At 39.4% G+C, this 21649-nt stretch overlaps 1 protein-coding gene across 9 annotated transcripts in view; it reads left to right on the forward strand.

The window, feature by feature from the left end:
• LOC129638714 (integrator complex subunit 6-like) overlaps positions 1–21649 on the forward strand; it is a 56987-nt gene that overhangs the window by 16328 nt on the left and 19010 nt on the right. For 6 of the 9 annotated variants that reach the window (XM_055563336.1, XM_055563335.1, XM_055563338.1 and 3 more), the window contains 7 exons: positions 8205–8354; positions 9148–9237; positions 9480–9663; positions 9945–10073; positions 13341–13504; positions 16479–16631; positions 19970–20102. In XM_055563336.1, coding sequence (XP_055419311.1) covers positions 8205–8354; positions 9148–9237; positions 9480–9663; positions 9945–10073; positions 13341–13504; positions 16479–16631; positions 19970–20102 — 1003 coding nt within the window. Of the gene's footprint in view, positions 1–3817; positions 3908–8204; positions 8355–9147; positions 9238–9479; positions 9664–9944; positions 10074–13340; positions 13505–14925; positions 14985–15687; positions 15769–16478; positions 16632–19969; positions 20103–21649 lie in introns of those variants that run through there. The other 3 variants (XM_055563339.1, XM_055563343.1, XM_055563344.1) reach the window with 3 other exon arrangements.

Genomic DNA, 21649 nt, shown 5'->3' on the forward strand with positions numbered 1-21649 from the left:
TAGGGAAGTAACTTTGACAAAAAGGGATCCAAGAAAACTGGATATTCTTAAAACAAGTAATTTTACAACAGAAAGCTGTATTGGTACACATAAAACACAGAATAATAGAATGCCTCCTTTGAACCTAGAAGTGTATCAGTACCTTGAGTCAAGTGAGAAAACCACACTCATACAAAACAGTGAAATCAGACCAAATTACTAGAGTATTAAGGGGAAAAATTGTATCAGATAGGGTCTGAAAATAGAATGCAAAATAGAGAGTTTTTCAAAGTTGATACAAGAAGGAAGATAATCCTAAAATGATACAGTGTCTTCCTAATGTGTATTTCACAAGTTTAACAACCTTCTTTATAGGTGTGCTAGCTGTAAACACGATTTTAAATGACATTTGAGCATATTAAAGTGATTTCAGCTTACATGTTCTGTTTACCTAAGAGGGTAAGTAAACCTCCTCTTATATGTATCAGAATTGGAGTCCATTTTAGTTTCTAGAAGATAATTCTCAAAGTTGAAGACTTTTAACTTGCACAAATATTCCATATAAGGCTAAGGGCAAAGACCAAGGGAAAAGTCATTTGTCTTCTCAGGAGACAGAGTTGATTAGAAAAGCAGGGCTTCTTATTTTTCATGTCATCCTGTCCCACTGATCAGTTTACCAACATAAGAACAGTTTGTGATGACAAAGATGATAGAATGGTAAATTGGAGAAGAAGGTTAAGTTGGTTGAAAAGATGCTGTTGAAGTTGATTTATTCAAATTGTCTGGGATGTTGCAGAACAAGTTTCTCCCAAACTGTGGAGAGCAGATGGAAAAAGGAAAATAGTTTATCTTTAAAGGAGAGAAATGATGGCCTTGCTAAATTTAGACTCTTTGGCCTTAACTTGCAACATCTGGGAAAATACTCAAATCTGTTCATCATCTTGTTTGTACCACCTAGAAGAAGAGCTCAAAGTTCAGGATAGTCCTCTGTATGGGTTTATGAAGGGCACATATAATCAGGCTGATTTCATTTCCTTTCATTAAAGTTAAAAAGTCTTGTCAAAGAGAGGGAAACATGTATTTTCTCTCTGGAATCCAGTGAGGCTTTTTCTTCATTGTGATGCACTTGCTAACCAGCTAGGAAGCCTTGGACTGAATTGAACTGCTCTTCAGGGAAGGGTCCAAATAGGCTTTTGGGTGCATGTGCCCAAAATGGGTTTGCACAGTGGCTCAGCACCCAGTCAGAGGGACAGAGCATGTGATGCTCCTTCAGTGAGAGAGAGCCTGGCTTGTGACAATCTGTAATATAGAAGGATTATTTTTGCTGTTTGAAAAGATTCACTGCCGTTCATTCCCCTTCAGAAGCTGTCACCCTAGAGAATTTTAGCTATTTAACTTTTTAAATTTATAAATATTCCATTTGTAAGGTCTTTTAGGGGGCGTTTCTCCTGTGGAAAGTTAGATACAGCTGCCCTAAAAAAATGTTTTTCAGTTACCTTGGCTGGAGAAACCACTAACACATTCATGAAATCTTCACTATATACTAAATCTAACATGATCATTTATAATTTGGAAAAGGATTACAGGTGACCTTTAGAGATAGAACAAGGGTTTACAGAACAAGCTCTAACACCACTCCCACGTCCCTTTCAAGGACAGTTCATCTGTTTTTTCTCTCTTTTTCTTGTTATGCTTCCTGGCAAGATTTCCTTGGAGGAAAAGGGGTCTTTATTTTAAAAAATAAAAATAAAACAAGCATCAGTGAATCAGAGAAATGGTCCTGCTGAAATGGGATGGAGGTCAGAAAGGACAAGTGTTAGGATACTGAGGTTTGGAGGAGCCATTAAATAACATCCCTACCTTTCCTTCCTCCATTGAAACCAATGGAGAAATAAGGCAGACACAGGAACCAGCCAGCGTTCTAAATAACAGCCTTATTCCTGATAAAAGCTATACTGGAGGGTGGAGCCTAGATGTGTGTTCATGAAAAGCTTCCACATAGTTCGCGTGTGTTGACAGACCTCCACTAAGGTCTGTTGTAGGGGCAGGACCTGCCCTTTAAGCACCTTATGGTTACCGTCAGAGGACAGACCAGATAAGAAGACGGAAATAGGGGTGTGGAGGGTAATCGAAAATATTTCTTTTAGGCTTTACCTTTCTGAGGAAAGAAATACAAACTCTTTTCTTTCTGTGCTGATATTAGTGGGGAATAAACAACTAGTGGGCTAGTCTGTAGAGCTGTGGGGAGAACCCAAGGCACTGATAGACTAAAAGGCCCAGCTATTTCTGCTGATATTCAAAGATGTCTTTAGTTGGCTATACACATGTAAACCAGACCTGAATTAGCATTTTTATTAACATATGAGGCATTTTTCTTTCTGTAAGTCAGATTTTTTTTTAACAAGGTCACCAGTAGAGAGTGACTGGGGGCTATTTTATTTATTTATTTATTTATTTTTGGCTGTGCTCTGCAGCGTATGGGATCTTAACTTCCTGACCAGGGATTGAACCCATGCCCCCTGCATTGGGAGCACAGAGTCTTAACCACTGGACCATCAGGGAAGTCCCTGTAAGTCAAATTTATATAAAGGACAAATACAAGGTATGGAATAATAGAATATAAAGGCTGAAAAGGATCTTAGAATTGGTTTTCAATATTTTCATTGCTTAAATGAGGAAACAGCCTCAGTAAGGGGTAAACGGTTTACTCTGGACCACTTGTTTTGCTAGTTAATTATGGCCAGGATTGGACCAGGGTCTTCCAAATGCCAATTCACTGCTCCCCACACCCAACTGTTCTGCGTTCTGACATCAGGGAAAGTAGGCTTAAATTAAATGAAATTTGGAAATTCTATTAAACTTAGGAACCTTTAAGCTAGTATAACAAGACATGTCTATGTGTTTAATATGTGGAATATGTAGAAGAATCTCTAGTTTACACTGGTGGGTTCTACAGTTAGGCTGTGCTGTGTGCTGTGCTTAGTCACTCAGTTGTGTCCAACTCTTTGTGACCCCATGGACTGTAGCCCACCAGGCTCCTTAGTCCATGGAATTCTCCAGGCAAGAATACTGGAGTGGTTGCCATTCCCTTCTCCAGGGGATCTCCCCAACCCAGGGATCGAACCCAGGTCTCCCACATTGCAAGTGGATTCTTTACCATCTGAGCCACCAAGGAAGCCCACAGTTAGGCTACCTGGGTTCAAATCCTGGCTGTGTCATTTACTAGTTGTTTTGACCGAGACAAGATGCTTATCCTCTCTGAGCCTCAGTGTGCTCATCTATTAAATGGGAAATAATAATAGTACCCACTTTGTAGGGTGGTTATGAGGCTCAGATGAGAAGGATACATATAAAATATTCTGTTTAGCATAAGCGAGTTCCTGACACATAGGCACTGATAAATATTGCCTGTGATTATTATTTGTTATCATATCATTATCCTCATTTTACTTCTGGGAGACTTTAAAAACTTGATCTGTGAAGACAGCAAAGTCTTAGTTTAGAATTCCCCCCACCCCAGCTTACTCCTTTGTCCTGAACATCTATTCTTCAGTGCTCTCAGGTGAGAAGTTTTGTACTCATCTTTTGCTCTGTCTCCTTTAGGCCTATTGTCTGTCTGTCACCAAGTCCTATTTTGGTGGTTCAAATGTTTCTCAGTTAACCCCTTCCTCTTAATTTCTATCCTAATTCAGACCCTGATGCCCTCAGACCTGGATGCCTATTCAAACCTCCTAGCTTCTTTTTCCTAGCTACAGCTTCTTCTTCTCCAGTCTCTCCTATAATTCACTGCCAGACTGACCTTCCTGAGATGCTGTTTGATCCTGTCTCCCCCTGCCTTGGAATCTGTAATGAGTCTATTTTCTGCCAATGCAAGGCCAAGTTCTCCTGCCTGACCTTCAGCTCCCTCTAGATCATCTCTACCCAATAGGTATATAATGCCAGCCATCCACAACAGTTCAGATTTTCTAGTAGCCACATTAAAAAGTAATCTCGAGTCAGACTGGCCATGTTTCAAGTTCTCAGTGGCCCCATGTGGCTGAATAGTGAAACTCCAGACTGTTCCTCTCTGACTGTCCCCATTCCCCAAACAAGACATACCCACATCTTACTTCCTCCTGGTTTATGAAAACAAAATAAGGATGGTAATACCATGCTTATTTTATAGGATTGTCTTAGGCAAATGTGAAGTGTGAAAGCGCTTTGTAAGCTGTAACGCTCCATAAAATTATATGAAAATTATTGTCAGAAGTAAAGGCTTTACTGTGGGAGATTGGATACATGTATAGATACATGTATATGTATGGCTGAGTCTCTTTGCTGAGTCTCTTTGCTGTCCACCTGAAACTATCACAACATTGGTAATCAGCTATCAGATCAGATCAGTCGCTCAGTCGTGTCTGACTCTTTGCAACCCCATGAATCGCAGCACACCAGGCCTCCCTGTCCATCACCAACTCCTGGAGTTCACTCAGACTCACGTCCATCGAGTCAGTGATGCCATCCAGCCATCTCATCCTCTGTCGTCCCCTTCTCCTCCTGCCCTCAATCCCTCCCAGCATCAGAGTCTTTTCCAAGGAGTCAACTCTTTGCATGAGGTGGCCAAAGTACTGGAGTTTCAGCTACTCCAATATAAAATAAGAAGTTTTAAAAGAGAAAGATTTTACTGACATAAAAGTAGGATATCTTTGGGGTAATTTGAAATAAAAGACTTTATTAAGAACAACGAGCTGTCCTGAATTCATTTATGAAAAAATCAACTACAAGCAGTGACTGAAGAATATAAACATCTACTCTCTCCCACTGGCTCTAAATAATTATCTTTTGGGAAGAATTTTTCACATTGATAAGACTCTCCAGATATTTAAATTCCTCTTTAGGCCTTTTTTCCCCTTCAGCATTTTGAGGACTGGATTTAGGGGCATTAATTCTTCTCTAGAAGAAACTAAACTGCTACCAGGAAATTTATTGTTTTGGGTAGTAAATGTAGCCCATACACTTTTAGTACTGAGATAGGCCTAGCATTCAAATCTCATGTATTATCTAATTCATTGCAAAGGATTGGAATTGGCCTAAAAATTGAATGCCGGTGATTCAGGTGTAGAAACAATTTGTAAAACGTTTTCAACTCATATGATAAAGGAAGTTTTAAGGAGCAATTATTCTGACAGGTGGATTAGTGACAATTGGTACACAATATTTGAAACACTGATGAGTTATAGGGTGCTTGCTTAGATGGTACTCAAACCTTATCCCAGCCCTTTACCAGATTAAATAGTTCACTATTTTTTCTTTAGTTGTGCCTTGAATTATCTGGTGGGTCTCAGGAGTTCAACACTCACTGCAGATAGAACTAAGATTGCGGTGTAGAAGTTAGATTGCTAAATGAAGTCATTCTGGGAAAAAAAGGTCTATAAAGTGCCTTCTGGGTGAAAGACACCACCATTCACAGGTTTGCCCAAGCCAGAAAACTCAGCCTAATGTATGACCCTTTTTATCCCTCATGCATCCCCCTAATTAGCTACTAAATCCTTCTGACTCCACCCACCTCTGAAATACTTCTTTAATCTGCAGCCTCCTCTCCATCTCCACTGCCCTCGCTCAGGCTTTCATCACATTTCTTGTAAGTTATTGCAACATTCCCCAAGCCAGTTTCCCTACCTCAAGCTTCAGCTTCCCCTCCACCCCACAATTTATTCTCCAACTCTCAAGAGAATGATCTTGCTAAAATACAGATATGATCATGCCACTCCCCTAATTAAAAACTTCAAGTCATTCCTAGGGCCGACAGATAAAATCCAAAGTACTGAGCACAATGTACAAAGCACATTACAGTCAGAGCCCAGCTTATCAGCTTTGCCTCCCACCGTGTACCCAGAGTGATGATAATCAAATTACTTGTGGCTCCCCAGGAAGCCCTAGGCTTTTATAAACTCTCTGTTCTCTTCCTTTGGACTGCCCCCTCCACTCCTCACATCAGCGTAGGGATCCCGTGATCTTTTTCTCCTGCCATTGTGTGTGTGTGGGTGTGTTAGTCGCTCAGTCATGTCCAACTCTTTGGGACCCCATGGACTGTGGCCCACCAGGCTCCTTTGTCCATGGGATTCTCCAGGCAAGACTACTGGAGTGGGTTGCCATTTCCTTCTCCAAATCTCCTGCCATTAGACTTCTTCAAATGCCCAATCTTCTGTGACAGGCTTTCCTAACTCCCTGGTTATTTGTTCTTTCCGTCCCCATAACCATTTATTATTCCTTTGCGGCTTGAACTCATCAAGGGCTAATTGCTCTCAATATCTCCAGCATGTAGCATTCTGCCCAGCATAGCATAGTTGGTCCATAAAAATTGGTTGGATAAATAAAGGAAAGAATTGATACTATCCCTCTCCCTGACCCCCAGCTGTAGACCTTCTCTTCTACTTCAAAGAATAAGTTTTTAATTCAGTGTGATTTATAATCATGTGATATTTCTAAGTATTTGATGAGGACAGTTGAAATAATAATACTTGCTTTTAAGTAAACTGATAAGATATTCCTTGGGCCAAAGGAATACATGGATTTGACCTTTAGATGCTTTGACTTAATAGTATATGTTAGCAAACACACACATACAATGTACATTCTTAACTTCACAGAATCCAGAGTGTTGGACTGGAAAGGATCTTAAATCAGGATCCCCTTCATCTTGAATGGTTATGAAGGTTGGGTACTGTTCAAACCTAGGGGGCACCATTCTCGTTTGAATGGCTCTCCAGGGTTGTAACATATACAGCCTCACACAGTATCCCTGTTTATCTAAATCTCTTCATTTTCAGATAATGAAATGTAGGTCCTAAGAGCCAACAAATTTGCTCAAGGTTATGCAGATTCTTCATAGTAGGGTACAGGCAATCTCTTCTGCCTCTCAGTCATTCTGACCCAGATTGCTTTAGAACGCTATAAAACTAGAAAATACAATGTTTGCTCTAGTTATATGGATAATGGTCTTTAGCTAAATATGAAACTTCAATCATCTCATTTAGCTTTGCATTATTTGCTCTGGCTTTCCACCTCCAGCTGTACTGATTTGGTGGGCATGACTTCAGCTTTCAGCATATTACACGACTGCCCTTAGGGCAGTTGCCGTTTGTCCCACCCGGTTGCCAAGCTGTGCTGCCTGCCCTCTACCTTGCTGGTCTACTCCTTTGTGACCTGTTAGCTGCCACCTTCTTTTTGCTTCTCTTCTTGGCATTTCGTGCTGCTTTGTTTTTATAGCCGCATTGCTGACCAGTCAATGTGGTCCTTTCCTTCTGTTCTACAAACCATTCAACCACAGCATATTGGCTGTTGACCTTGAGTTTTTGGTTCTTTGCTACTGTTCATACCAGCTAGGGGTGCCTAGGCTATGCTGCTTCTTTGCCAAATGTTTTTGTTTCTTTTCTTTCTGCCTTACTCTAGACTTGGGGCTTTCTGAATGCTTAAAGATACCAGACAGGTTGTCTCCAGATACTTGTGACTTCATTCCTATAATTCTCCTTATACTTTCATTTAAAGTGAAAGTATTGTTTGGGAAGAATTATCTTGGTTAGAAAAGCTCAGGTAGGTCAGATGCTCATAATAGTTGATTGTCTGTATCAAGGATGATGCATTTAAAAAAATAACTCCTTCCTCTCCCCCTTATTCCTTGTTCATCCTCAATGTCAAACTAAAGTAAATACTGTGGTGTTTTGGCAGGTTTGATTGAGCCTGAATAGAAAACTAGCAGACTTCTTGAGCCAAAGCCCACCAGCCATAATGGACTGAATTCACTGTTTGCATCTTTGGTCTTGATCATCGAGGGTGGCAGATCTTTCTCAAACTGGTTGCTTGCTTTAGTTCCACTTGATCAGCCAATATATAGAATATAATATACTTAATGAACTATTGGGCTTCCCCAATGGCTCAGTGGGTAAAGAATCTGCCTGCAGTGCAGGAGATGTGGGTTTGGTCCCTGGGTTGGGAAGATCCCCTGGAGAAGGAAATGGCAACCCACTCCAGTATTTTTGCCTGGAGAATTCTATGGACTGAGGAGCCTGGGGGCCGACAGTCCATGGGGTTGCAAAGAGTCAGACAGCTGAGCAACTAAGCACACACATGCACACAAGGAATTACTGATTTGTTAGAGGTTTGATACTTGTTATTTAGTGGTTGTTTGCATTTTATATATTGTTCATTGTGTAATTGGGAATTTTTTGTAAATGTTTGGTTTTCAGGCTGGTTGGAAGGAAAATCACGCAACATTCATGAGTGAACTAAAAAATCTTCAGGCTTCTGGACTGACTACTCTTGGTCAGGCTCTAAGATCCTCATTTGATTTGTTAAATCTCAATAGATTAATATCTGGAATAGACAATTATGGACAGGTAAAAAATTCTTTGAGTGAGTATAGCTAATTTATTTTGGTGACTTGGGGTAAGAATTTAAAATTGAGCATGGCAACCAAGTTTTCTGCTCCTTTTCATAACATCCAAAAGGAGGTCCATGTGTAGTTTAAATATATCCTTTAACAAAAATCCTTTAGGTAGAGTCTTTTATGTGCTTTGACCATAAAATAGTTAAAATTGCCTACCCATCAGATCATCAGTTATAATGGGATGAATAAATTGCTGAAAAAAATTGAACAAGACAATTGAAGAGAAACTTTCAGAGTCCTTAAGTCCCTCATCCCTTCCAAGTTATGAAAAAGCTCTATCATAAGAGGAAGGCAGAACAGCGTTTGCTGCAGCGATCATTGCACTTTTCTACTGTAAAAACTGCTCACAATAACCAGAGTCACCGTCCAGGTTACAGACATAAGTCACTTATATCCCCCTTTCTGTGCCAAGATTCTGGATGGAATTATGGGTGTGGCTGATGCTGCCATTGTAATGTCTTTAGTATCTTTCATGGTTACCTAGAAAGCAGAGGGTGGGGGGATTTGGGTGTTATAGTTTGAGAGGTTCCCGAATTATAAGAATTCCTCAGTTTATTCTGAATGTTACCTCTGTAGAGATTGTTATTTTGATCCCCACCCACTTCAGTCCCTAATCTTTTCCTTCTTATTTATCCAGGCAAATTTTATCACACACTTGAGAGATCATAGGCAAGATAAATGTAAAAATTGAAATATAATTTTATTACTTTACATGGCTCTAATACTTTTTAAATGTATTTTAGGGACGAAATCCATTTTTTTTAGAACCATCTATTTTAATTACCATCACAGATGGAAACAAGTTAACAAGTACTTCTGGCGTTCAAGAAGAGGTGAGATTTCTTTTTTTTTTAATTTCGTTTAAATGGCAGAGAACATGCAGCTATTTCTGCACGTGGGAGGCATACATTCCCAGTTAAGAATAAATTTAATCAAACGTTCCATCTTGGGAATCCTTGAAAGATTGCCTCATTTTATTGACAACATCAAAGAAAAGTGAACCCTTTAACTCTTGAATTGTCTTCATTTTTGTATGAGTTGTTATGATGAAACTTTTCCAATTTTGCCTTATCAGCTTCATCTGCCTTTGAATTCTCCTCTGCCTGGAAGTGAACTAACTAAAGAACCTTTTCGTTGGGATCAAAGGTTGTTTGCCCTGGTGTTGCGTTTGCCTGGATTGGCTTCTACTGAACCAGAGCAGATAGGGAGTGTACCAACTGATGAATCTGCCATCACACAGATGTGTGAAGTCACAGGAGGTATTGGCGGATATTTGCTATTTCTAAAGGGAAGAATTCGGGGCAGCAGAGTACCACTTTCTGTAAATGCCATATCCTAGCTTTACTTTTTTCCCTTCTGTATCTTTTAACTCTGCTGCTCAAGCTCATCATTAGTGTGAGGTTTGCTCCCAGTGTGAGCTTCCCTGGTGGCTTGTAGTTTTGATTATTTTGAGTTGTATTTTAGGATTTCAAATGCTTGTGTTGTTAAGTAGTATTTTATTTGATCAACCTTGTACTATTTGTTTTTCCTTCTGGTTTAGGTCGCTCCTACTGTGTTAGAACACAAAGAATGTTGAATCAATGTTTAGAATCTTTAGTTCAAAAAGTTCAGAGTGGTGTAGTTATTAACTTTGAAAAAACAGGACCAGATCCACTTCCTATTGGAGAAGGTACAGTAGATCACCTTTTTTTCTTTTAACCTTAAAGTGTTAAATAGGAGAGCAATCTGAGACTGAGAAAACATTGAACTAATCGCAAGAGATACTGTCTTCACTAGCCACCCACGTTCAAGTGGTTACAGACATCCATCCAAACAACTGCCATTCATCCGTTGCCTGTACCTTTCTAGCTTTAATTCAATGTCAATTCTTCCTCAGAACATTCTTCCCTTTCCCTGCCCATTTCATATTTCTGGTCCTAGTGTTAGGAGAACACTGAATTCTTCACTTCTCTAGTCATGAAATAGCTGGATATTCACGACAGAGTGCCACTTAGCCAGCCATCTGGTTTTGGTCTTGTGAGCGCCAGTGTGTCAAACTATCTTGATAAAATCTATATTTGTTACCACACATCAGCAAGAGGTTGTGAATGTTTAGCCAGGACCTGCTAGTATTCTATAAGATCCTACACCAGTATTTTCCTGGCCACTGTTCTTTTTCTGGGAGGTGGGGGGAAGTTGAGGAGGGCTCCACGTGGCTTGTGGGATCTTAGTTCCTTGACCAGGGATGGAACCTGGGCCCCTGCACTGGAAGGGCAGAGTCTTAACCACTGAACTGCAAGGGAAGTCCCTCTTGGCCATTTATTAACTGCAGAACCTTTTGTCTTCAAATGAGATTTTATAGAAACTTCAACATCTCAAAATATGAAAGCAGAGCTACTTTTGTATTGGGAAAGGGAATCATACCCCATTGCATGGCTCCCTCAGAGCTCTGGGCTTCCCTGGTGGCTCAGACGGTAAAGCGGGAGACCTGGGTTTGATCCCTGAGTTGGGAAGATCCCCTGGAGAAGGAAATGGCAACCCACTCCAGTACTCTTGCCTGGAAAATTCCATGGACTGAGGAGCCTGGTAGGCTACAGTCCATGGGGTCACAAAGAGTTGGACACGACTGAGTGACTTCACTGAGAGCTCTGTTCTAGGCCATAGCTTGTCTTCATTCCTGTCGGTTCATGCACAGCATACATACCCGTGTGTACCTAGACTCCATCATCACCACAGTGCTTGTCTGATCTGATTCATACATTTTAATTGTTGTGGCCACAATTAGTGGTAGCTGCCTGGAGAAGCAAAGGGTAAGTGCAAAGGGGCAGAAAGACACATTTCTTGCTGAGGCAGTGGATCCTACGGTTCCTGAATTTTTTGCTTTTTAGTCTCTAAAACCCTTTAAGAAGCTAGTGGAAAAATAGAGACCCCTCTCTCTAGAAAAATGTACATGGACAACACATGCACACATAATTTTGTGTTTCATTTCAGGGGTTCTTGGACTCCAATTAAAAAACACACAGATAATGGACTTGGAGACTCAGGGTGGGAAGGGGAGGGTGGGATGAAGCAAGAGAGTAGCATTGACATATATACACTACCATGTATGAAATACATAGCTAAGGGGAAGCTGCTGCATAGCAGAGGGAGCTCAGCTCAGTGCTCTGCCATGACCTAGAAGGGTTGGTGTGGGGCGGGGGGTGGGAGAGAGGTTCAAGAGGGAGGGAATATATGCATACTTATGGCTGCTTCACATTGTTGTACAGTAGAAACAAATACAGCATTGTAAAGCAATTATCCTCCAATTAAAATACAAGTTTTAAAAAACATATGTAGAGATGGCCTAGGACTTCTATGAATAAATTTATAGAACTCTACCAAGAGAAACAAAAAAGTCTATATTAAATGGAGAGGTACTATGTGCTTGACTGCAAAGAATGGATAGTGTGAAGGTATCACTTCTCAAATAAATATAAATATAAATATATATATACATATACATATATATTTCATGTACTTTGATCTAAAATTTTTTAACAGGATTTTTGGGAAACATAAAAGATGACTTTAAAGTCCATTAAGAGATAAAATAATAAATGTTAAATACCTTAAGAAACACCTGCTGTAGAAGACTGAGGCCTCACAGCCTATTTCAAAATAATTAATTGTAAAGGAAGGACATGTTGTATTGGTAATGATAGACCACTCAAGTCCATAATTTTGTGTTCATTACCTTCCCGTGAACTGGGAACTTTCCTACTGAAAACCAGTTAGATCGTGCCATATAAATAGCTCAAACGTTCTTTCTAGCTCCATTTTCCCTTTGTCCAGAGTTCTTAACCTTTGAGATTCTCATGAAAGCTAAGAATTTTCTCCTCAGAAAAATCCACATCCCCAGAACTGTGAACTAACTCAACTTCAGAGGGGATCTTTTGGTTCCCTGAAGCCATTATATGTATTCTCTATAGTTTCATGGACCTCAGTAAATCCCCTGCTCTAAAGTAATTACTTGTTTAAAGTAATGCTTAAATAAGTAAATCAAATGGTATATAATTTAAGAAAAACATGAGACTCAAATCATTATCACGTATTTTTTACAATTATAATTTAGACTAATGAATCATAACATTAAAGGTTATGTAACTCTGCCTTGCCCTGTTTTCAGGGGGCAAATGAAATACGCTAGCTCAAATAATTAAAATACACTCGGGGTATATTATTCAGCATTATATGATGCCTAGTTTCCGTGGGATTTTAATATGGGTGAAGAAGGAAATTATAATGAAGTAGTCCATATAAACTTGATGCATTCACTTTGTATTCCCTCCCCAACTATATACATAGATTGATTGTATTGTCATCGTTCCTTCTACCTTTCAGTGAATTTGCCTTTGTGGTCATTGGGTCTAACTGTTTAGTAAAGAATACTTTTTTAATCTAGTTGAAAATAGAAGAAAAAATCTAAATGGATTTTATGACTTATTCTGTCAGATTCCAAAAATGTGAAACTATACCAGGGAATGAACAATTTTCATATGCCTAATTTGAAAAAATAACTGTTGTGGTTTAGTGTGTTTAATTTGTGTCAAATCTCAGAAAATTTAAAACTAACTTTATGACAGTTTTCCATATAACTACCTATTTCGGTTATAGTTAAGGAAGAAGGGTATAGGATATCAGATTAGAGGAGTTGGATTAGATGATGAAAAGGGTTGCGATTGTAAAGCAACTGCACTCCAATAAAAAAAGTAATAATAAAAACAAAACAAAAACAGAAAAGAGTAGCCAGAGAAAACATTTAGAAAGTCTAGTGGAGTCACTTTTTTTCTTGCATCTTTCATGAATCACTGTTTTGGTCTTGTTTTGTACTTTGCTTTCAACTGAAAAATCTGTACAAGGAGATCAGTGGCTGTACAAAGAAATTCATGCCTTATTCTGTCTTTTGTTTAATTTTCAGATGGACTTATGGATTCATCCAGGCCAAGCAATTCATTTGCTGCTCAGCCATGGCATAGTTGTCATAAGCTCATTTATGTGCGGCCTAACTCTAAGACTGGTGTTCCTGTTGGACATTGGCCAATTCCAGAATCTTTTTGGCCAGATCAGAATTTACCTTCACTAGTAAGTGTCATAAAACAAAAAGGTAAACATCATTCTGGATTTTCAATTAGCTGATTACAGAGAACCGTTTAAAATAGCTTGGAAACTTTTAAGCTGTGCCTTCTCTCACTTACTGGAAAGTCTAGCTTGTACTAAAAGCAAGAGAGGACTTCCTTTCTGTTAGGGCATTCTTTCTCTCAGTTGCCTTTACCACTTAATCTACCCTCTTTAGATTTTAAAATATTGTTATTTTTGATGCTGTTGCAATCTGTGGCTTGGTTTTTATTTCAGAGCCGCCGACTGAATTTCTATGGTAAACAATGCATGAAAAGGGCAGGCACTGATTTTCATGTACGTCCTTGGGAAATTAGAACTTAGTTTACACTGTGTATAGGTTCTAGAAATGTATTCAAAGCAGAGATTCATCCATTCTCTGAGGGAGCCATTGGACATGTAGTGGGACTTTGTGGGCCTACTTTTCAGTATTTTTATAATCAGTGGACTTGAGTTCCTTGGCAGTGTACTTTTCAGTTCAGTTCAGTTCAGTCGCTCAGTCATGTCTGACTCTTCGCAATCCCATGGACTGCAGCACGCCAGGCCTCCCTGTCCATCACCAACTCCCAGAGTTTACTCAAACTCATGTCCATTGAGTCCGTGATGCCATCCAACCATCTCATCCTCTGTCGTCCCTTTCTCTCCCCCCTTCAATCTTTCCCAGCATCAGGGTCTTTTCCAATGAGTCAGTTCTTCTCATCAGGTGGCCAAAGTTATTGGAGTTTCAGCTTCAGCATCAGTCCTTCCAATGAATATTCAGGACTGATCTCCTTTAGGATGGACTAGTTAGATCTCCTTGCAGTCCAAGGGACTCTCAAGAGTCTTTGAATGATGAGTAATTAAGCAATATTTTAAAAATTATCTTTAAGCAAAGATTTATCTTTTTGTTCACCATATTTGGTGGAACAGGGTTTGATATTGTAGTTGCTCCATGTGAAACCTATTCTCCTTTTCATCCTCCTCCCTCCTCCCAGCCAATATAAAAAGGCCAGAGCAATCCTTGGGGCATCCAGGTGTCTCAGTGGCAAAGAATCCACCTGCCAATGCAGGAAACGTGGGTTCAGTCTCTGGGTTCAGAAGATCCCCTGGAGAAGGAAATGGCAACTCACTGCCGAATTCTTGTCTGGAAAATACCATGGACACGGAAGCCTGGCAGACTTCCATGTGACAGTTCATGGAGTCACAAAGAGTTGTACATGACTTAGTGACTAAATGGCAACAACAATCCTTGCTAGGGGTGGGGCGGAGAAAGAGGCACAAAAAGGTCACTGCTTTTCCACTACCTTCCAGATTCAGCCAATCTATAGTCTATCTAAATTTTAGACATTTCTGACATGAACTGGATTTTTCTCCTGATTGCTATTTTGAGGTTCCTGCATTTTTTTCAGAGGTGCCCATGGAAGGCCAGAATATACGACTGAAGAGCCATCCTCAGTCCCTGCAGTGGGTGAGGCTCCATCTCCTCGTCTGTCCCTCAGGACACTGAGGTGGCATGCTTGTTAAACCTCAGAGCCCAGTTACTCTCAGCTCCTTCAAACCCCAGAGTGAATGGTTTAGTTACAAATCTGCATCATTATTGCTGGTGATGGGGTTTCACTTATGTCTTTTTATAGATTTCAATCTAATAAGTCAGAAATATTTCACAAGTTTGATTAAAATTAAAATCAGGGAAAAAAACAGAATTGAAGAAATTCCAGGTAACTCACATAGCTTGTGTTACTGTTCCTCCAGGTTTTTTTTTTCTTTCTTTCTTTTTTTTAAATTTTGGCCACACGACAGGGCGTGTGGGATCCTAGTTCCCCAACCAGGGACCGAACCCATCGCCTCCACATTGGAAGTGCAGAGACTCAACCACTCGACCACCAGGGGCAGTCCATTCCTCCAGCTTTAAAAGCACATTGAAAGGCTATTTTTCTCAGTCCCCAAAACCTCTTGTAGGTTTGTAAATCATAAAGGCAAATTAGCATGTTTTTCCCTTTTATAAAGAAAAGGAAATGTTTTATCATATTCACATCAACCTTACAGATCTCTGAGCAAGAGTACGCAGAGCCATGTCTCACTCTTGACCCTGTGACTTGTCCTGTCTCTTTCTCTCTCCGTTTGCCCTTGCTGCCACCATTTCTCTCACTGGTGCTCTCCATCCCCACAAGCTAAACCCGTTAATAAAATGACTCCTCCATCAGTCTGCTCTGGAACCCCAGGTACACGGCCTTTCAGCCCAGCCAAGAGCATCCCCATCTCTAGCTGTTCAGTAAGTGTTTGGGTGTGAGAAATGCTATAAAAATTCAGCTGCAAAGACAATTTCAGCCAGGCCCTGGAGTTGTGACAGGCTCATTTTCAGTCTCTATCTTGCCTTTTCCATTCCTTTATAATTGTTCGTCTTGCTTGTTAGTGGCTCCAGCTCTGTCATTACCTCATTTGAAAGCTCCATGGATTTCCTCTTCCCTAGCAGTTTCTGACTTATCTGAAACCTTACAGTACAAAGTAGTGAAGGGAAGATAGTCCTTGAATGTCACAAAGTGGATCTGAATTTCCGGGTTCTTAATATTCAAGGCAATTTTATTTTTTACTTCCCTAAAACTGTAATTATGAGTGTTATAATTTACCTTTCTTCTTCCCAATGCCAAGTAGATGGTAGAGCGAAAGAATCTGAGTCTCCTCTGCCATTGATGACACTTAGAGCTCAAGAGCCATCTTTTGCAAAACAGCCCATCTATATATCTCAGCGATGGTTTAACAAAACATAAAAGAGTTGCATGTAACTATGGCTGATTCTTGTTGATGTATGACAGAAAACCACAAAATTCTGTAAAGCAATTATCCTTCAATTAAAATTGTTTTTAAAAATGAATGACCAACAAGGACTTAAAAAGAGTTTCAGAGTTGTCAGATATATCAACTGTCTTGATAACAGATTGTATTTTCCCCTCTTGTTTTTTAGCCTCCACGAACATCTCATCCTATTGTGAGGTTCTCCTGTATAGATTGTGAGCCAATGGTAATAGACAAACTTCCCTTTGACAAATATGAACTTGAACCTTCACCCTTAACTCAGTACATCCTGGAACGAAAGTCGCCCCATACTTGCTGGCAGGTACTTCCCCTTTGTTGTTAGCCAAATGTCTGGAACCACTCAGAGATCTGGGAATTGTTTAAAGAACTTTCAAAGGTTAATCTGGGAATAGTTGGGCTGAGTCTATTAATAATGTTTCTCACAAATGCTATCAAGTAAGCAACATGGCTAAGCAAATAACTTCAGGCTGAAGTTAGCCTACCATACATTGCCATTTAAGGAACCTGATGAAACCTACATATTTGGAGGACTCCCCTGAAGCCTATCCAGGGACCCCAGGTTAAAGGCTATGGCTATGGCTTCTGCAGCTGAAGCAATGTTCTCAGTCCTTATTGTGAACTTGACAGATTGGACAAAGGTTTTTTTTTGTTTTGTTTTGTTTTTTTGGTCAAACCACATGACTTGCAGGATCTTAGTTCCCCAACCAGGGATCAAACTCGCGCCCTCTGCAGTAAAAATGTAGAGCCCTAACCACTGGACTGCCAGGGAATTCCCAGTACAAGACATTTTTGACAAACAAAACAAAACAAAAACATAAACCTGAAATTACTTTATGTATTAGTGTAATGTAATCAAGCTCTTCTTGTAGTACAAACTACATTGGTGTGTGTGGTATGGATTTTCCTTGGATGAAGGAGATGCATAGGCAGATGTACAACACTGACCCTTCCAAGAGGTACACTTCAGCCAGGAGGGCTTGCTTATTTGTTAATAGACTCACCTTTGGATTTTAATTTGTGAAAATCCATATATGGTAATCACAGCTATTTTATTTGAAGATAATAAGGAAGTCCTACACTGTAAGAATGTTTGTTCTATTTCTAAACTACAGCAATCAGTACTTGTTACATTTTACTTACTCAAGGGACACTTTCAGACCACCATCTGTTTCAACCTACAATGTGAAATCATTGCTACTAGTTGTCTTTAAACTACTTAAATTCTACAAAGATGCTAAAACTGGGTAGAAAAAAAAGGAACAGGTGTAAAGCAAGGATGTAAAAGTGCAAGAAACAGAGTGATCTCATAAATGTAATACTGAGCGAAAGAAGCCAGACATAAAAGATCACATATCATATGATTCAACTTTATATAGTTCAAAAAGATGTTAGATTGCCTTTTATTTTGTTCAAAGTCAGGAGAGTGATTTCTCTTGGGGGTACAGAATGGTGACCAGAAAAAGACACGAAGGGTTTTCTGGTCAGGTTCTATTTCTTGATCCAGGTGCTGATGACACATATACGTTCATTTTTTGAACATTCATTGAACTGTATACTTATAATTCATGCAATTTTGAATGTATGTTTATATTTCAATAAAATACACCAAAATGTGCTAGAAATGTAGATATAGGGATGAGAGCATGCTAAGTTAAAATCAAGGTAAAAGCTTGAATTTATGAATTGAAAAACATTTTGGAATACAAGCATATAAAATTACAAATTACAGTTTTTCCCCCAAATAAACCCTTTATTCTATATAGCATCTTCCTTGTAAATCTTCTCCAAAGGAACTTAAGAAATCCTGTCCTCAATCCTTGCAGCACCCCTTAAATTTGCCATATGTCTTTCTCTTGCATCTTATGTTACTTTGGTTTAGAGTAGTTTAATGCGATGAATTAGTGGGAATGAAAAAGAATAAGATGAACCAGGAGCCGGGAAATTTTGGAAAGTCATAATGGAAACTGGATTCTAACCCCAGCTCTCCCACCAACTATGTGGTTTTTGGACCAGACACTTTCTCTAGACTAGATGATCTCTAATGATCCCTTTGAACCTCCAAATTCTGTGAATCTGCAGGTGATAAAGAATTTGGAAAAACTCAGTGGGCTTATGGGAAGGAAGGAAGGTATGAGGATGGGAAGGGAGGGAATAAAGACAGAAAGATAGTGAGCAAGGAACAAAAAATACAGTGCTTCTCCTTTCAGAAGAGTTATAGGTATGATCCTTGCTGGCTGTAACTTTTTTTATCCTTTGTGATGATTTCCCCTCTTTCTATTATACACACTTAGGAAACGAGGAAATCCAACATGTGGTGAAAGTCGCTCAGTCGTGTCCGACTCTTTGTGACCCCATGGACTGTACAGTCCATGGAATTCTCCAGGCCAGAATACTGGAGTGGGCAGCCTTTCCCTTCTCCAGGGGATCTTCCCAACCCAGAGATGGAACCCAGTTCTCCTGTGTTGCAGGCAGATTCTTTACTGGCTGAGCTACCAGGGAAGCCTGGGTCCAACATGTTTTATTACAATTGTCTGTTTCTATTAAGGTTCAAATTAAGAGATGAAATCTAGTAGATGAGTCATGTTTTAACACAATCCATTGTTTTGTGGAGGCATCCATTACATAGGAAAGATTTATTTTGAGCTGCAGCTAAGTATAGAAAGAATTCAGTGAACTGGTAGGTGATGTTGCTGGTTGAACAAGAATTAGCAAAGTAAGTGGGTTCTGTTCACCATCAGGATGTGACTTCTGTCTTAAATATCCTGCTGAAGGATGTTAGAAAAGGTAAAGGTCTAGGTCCATAAAATTATATACTAATGTCCTGATTTGGCCAAAGAGTGAACATGGAACACAGAGAAATCATGATAGCTAGAGGACTCCAGAATAGCATATCAGGTGAATGGGACCTGAAAATATCATATCTATCAAATCAGGAATAAGGAATAAGATGCCTAGTCATATGGAATAAAGATTAATGTTCTCATTTTTATTGAATGTTTGTTCCACCAGGATTATTTACAAGAGAAAATGCCTTCCAGATTGAACCAAAGCATCTCCTTGCTCAATATAATTGTCTCAAAATAATTAGCACCAGTGCCTGGCTTGTAATAGACTCCTCAATAAATATTTATTGGATGAGAAATGAATAAATGGGTAGGGAAATGGGGCATCAAAGGGAAGTAGAGCAAGACTTAATAGTAGTTCACATAAGGGGTGTTAGCATAATCCTTTAAATGGGCTTTGTTTTTGTAATTGCATGCTTTAGGCATGGGGCCATGTTCCATTTTCCTAAAGTCTCCACTCTGGTCACCACTTGTTCTTTTGAGAAGTCAATTTGTTTTAATGGCTGGTATCACTTAGTGGTATTTCAGCCTAATTTTCCATTGTGCTAACTAAGTAAATATTTGGGTATTGTTGATGCAGCCTGTGGTCTCCAAATGGTTATTTCATTTACTAACACAATTTATAAAAGAATTGCAGTCTGAACATTCTATTTTTTGACATAAATATAGAGAAAGCAGTATTCCCATTTTTAAATTACAATTGTGCCAGAGATGCTGGTATAGCATATTGCTGTGAGTTTGGTTTGACATAAAATCCTTATTGTCATAACTGTACATTACTTCATGATCTTCTCAGGTATTTGTTACTAGCAGTGGAAAATACAATGAACTTGGATATCCATTTGGTTATTTAAAAGCCAGTACGACTTTAACTTGTGTAAACCTCTTTGTGATGCCGTACAACTACCCAGTTTTACTCCCTCTTTTAGGTAAGTCAAGTATGTGCCATTCAGTCATCTTTTCAGTGTGGTGGTAGTTTAGTTGCTAAGTTGGGTCTGAGTCTTTGTGACCCTAGGGACTATAACCCGCCTCCTCTGTCCATGGAATTTCCCAGGCAAGAATACTGGAGTGGGTTGCCATTCCCTTCTCCAGGGGATCTTCCCTACCCAGGGATTAAAGCTGGGCCTCCTGCATTGCAGGCAGATTCTTTACCACTGAGCCACCAGGGAAGCCCTTAGTCATCTTTAAAATACAGCAAAAAAGAAAAGTTGATGATGAACTAAGCATTTTAAATGTATCCAAAGAGTAATGGGTGTCAGGATATATAAAAGTCTAAAAACTGATTCAGAAAGATAGAATTGGCATCCTGCTTTCTGTTGTGTTCGTTTTCCTTTTGTTGTTTTTGCATCAGACAGAAAAGACTCTTCACCTGGGGAAGTGGAAGTATTAGTCACTTAGTCCTGTCCGACTCTTTGTGACCCCATGGACTGTAGCCCACCAGGTTCTTCTGTCCATGGGATTCTCCAGGCAAGAATACTGAAGTGGGTTGCCATGCCCTTCTCCGGAGGGTGGGGGTGTGATTCTTATGCTGCTCTTTGGTTTGCAAGCTCCAGTGTTCTCACCCCTCTTCTTTTTTTTTTGTTTTTAATATGTGTGTGTACACACTTCCTTGTTTTCTTATTGTTTCACTTATTTACATTTATTTTATTTTTGGCTATGCCACAAGGCATGCAAGATCAAACCTGTGGCCCCTGCATTGGAAGTACAGAGTCCTAACCACTGGACGGCCAGGGAATTCCCACTTTTCTCTGGTTTTAAGTGCACTTGGCTTTTGGTAAACTAGTTTGGGCACCCCCAAAATTGATTGTGGTTGACACTTCAAGAATCTGATGGCTTTTTCAGAAAATAGGGCTTCCATGGCATTACTGGATTGCAGTTAGTTCCTCTACAAAAGAATAGGAAATGCTCTTGAGGCATCTGTTTTAAGCAAGGTAGCAAGTTAAAGTAATAGATACAATAGTGACTTCTGCAGTAACTGCAGTTATAGAAGCTGTGGTTTCCATGGCAAAATTCTAAAAGGAACAACTCCAGAGGCTGTTACTCAGACATCACTGAAAATGTGTATAGAGATTTTTTTTTTTTTTTTCATTTAAGGAGCCACGTCTGTTTAGAGTAATATAGTACCACATGGTATCCTCCTCCTTGTAAAGTTACGAACATTTTTAGTTGCTGAGGTTTCTTAATTATTGCAAAAAGGATCAAACCTTTACCAAGTTTTAATATAGTCATTAAAAGCGTAAGATTTTTTAGTGCTATAAATAGTCTATGTATCAAATGTCTTGATAAAGCAGTTCTTTTAAATGTTGCAAATGAAGAAGATTAAGAGTGGGTCATCATAAATGATTGTTTTGGCTAGCCTATTTACTTTATTTTTTTGTCTACTCTAAAAATATCCTCTAAGAGGTGATTGTCACTTATATAAAATATAGATTATGTCTTTGAGATTAATAATACTACCAATAAAAAGTATTTTGTG

This window comes from Bubalus kerabau, chromosome X (genome assembly GCF_029407905.1).
Source record: "Bubalus kerabau isolate K-KA32 ecotype Philippines breed swamp buffalo chromosome X, PCC_UOA_SB_1v2, whole genome shotgun sequence".
Classification (NCBI taxonomy): Eukaryota; Metazoa; Chordata; class Mammalia; order Artiodactyla; family Bovidae; genus Bubalus; species Bubalus kerabau.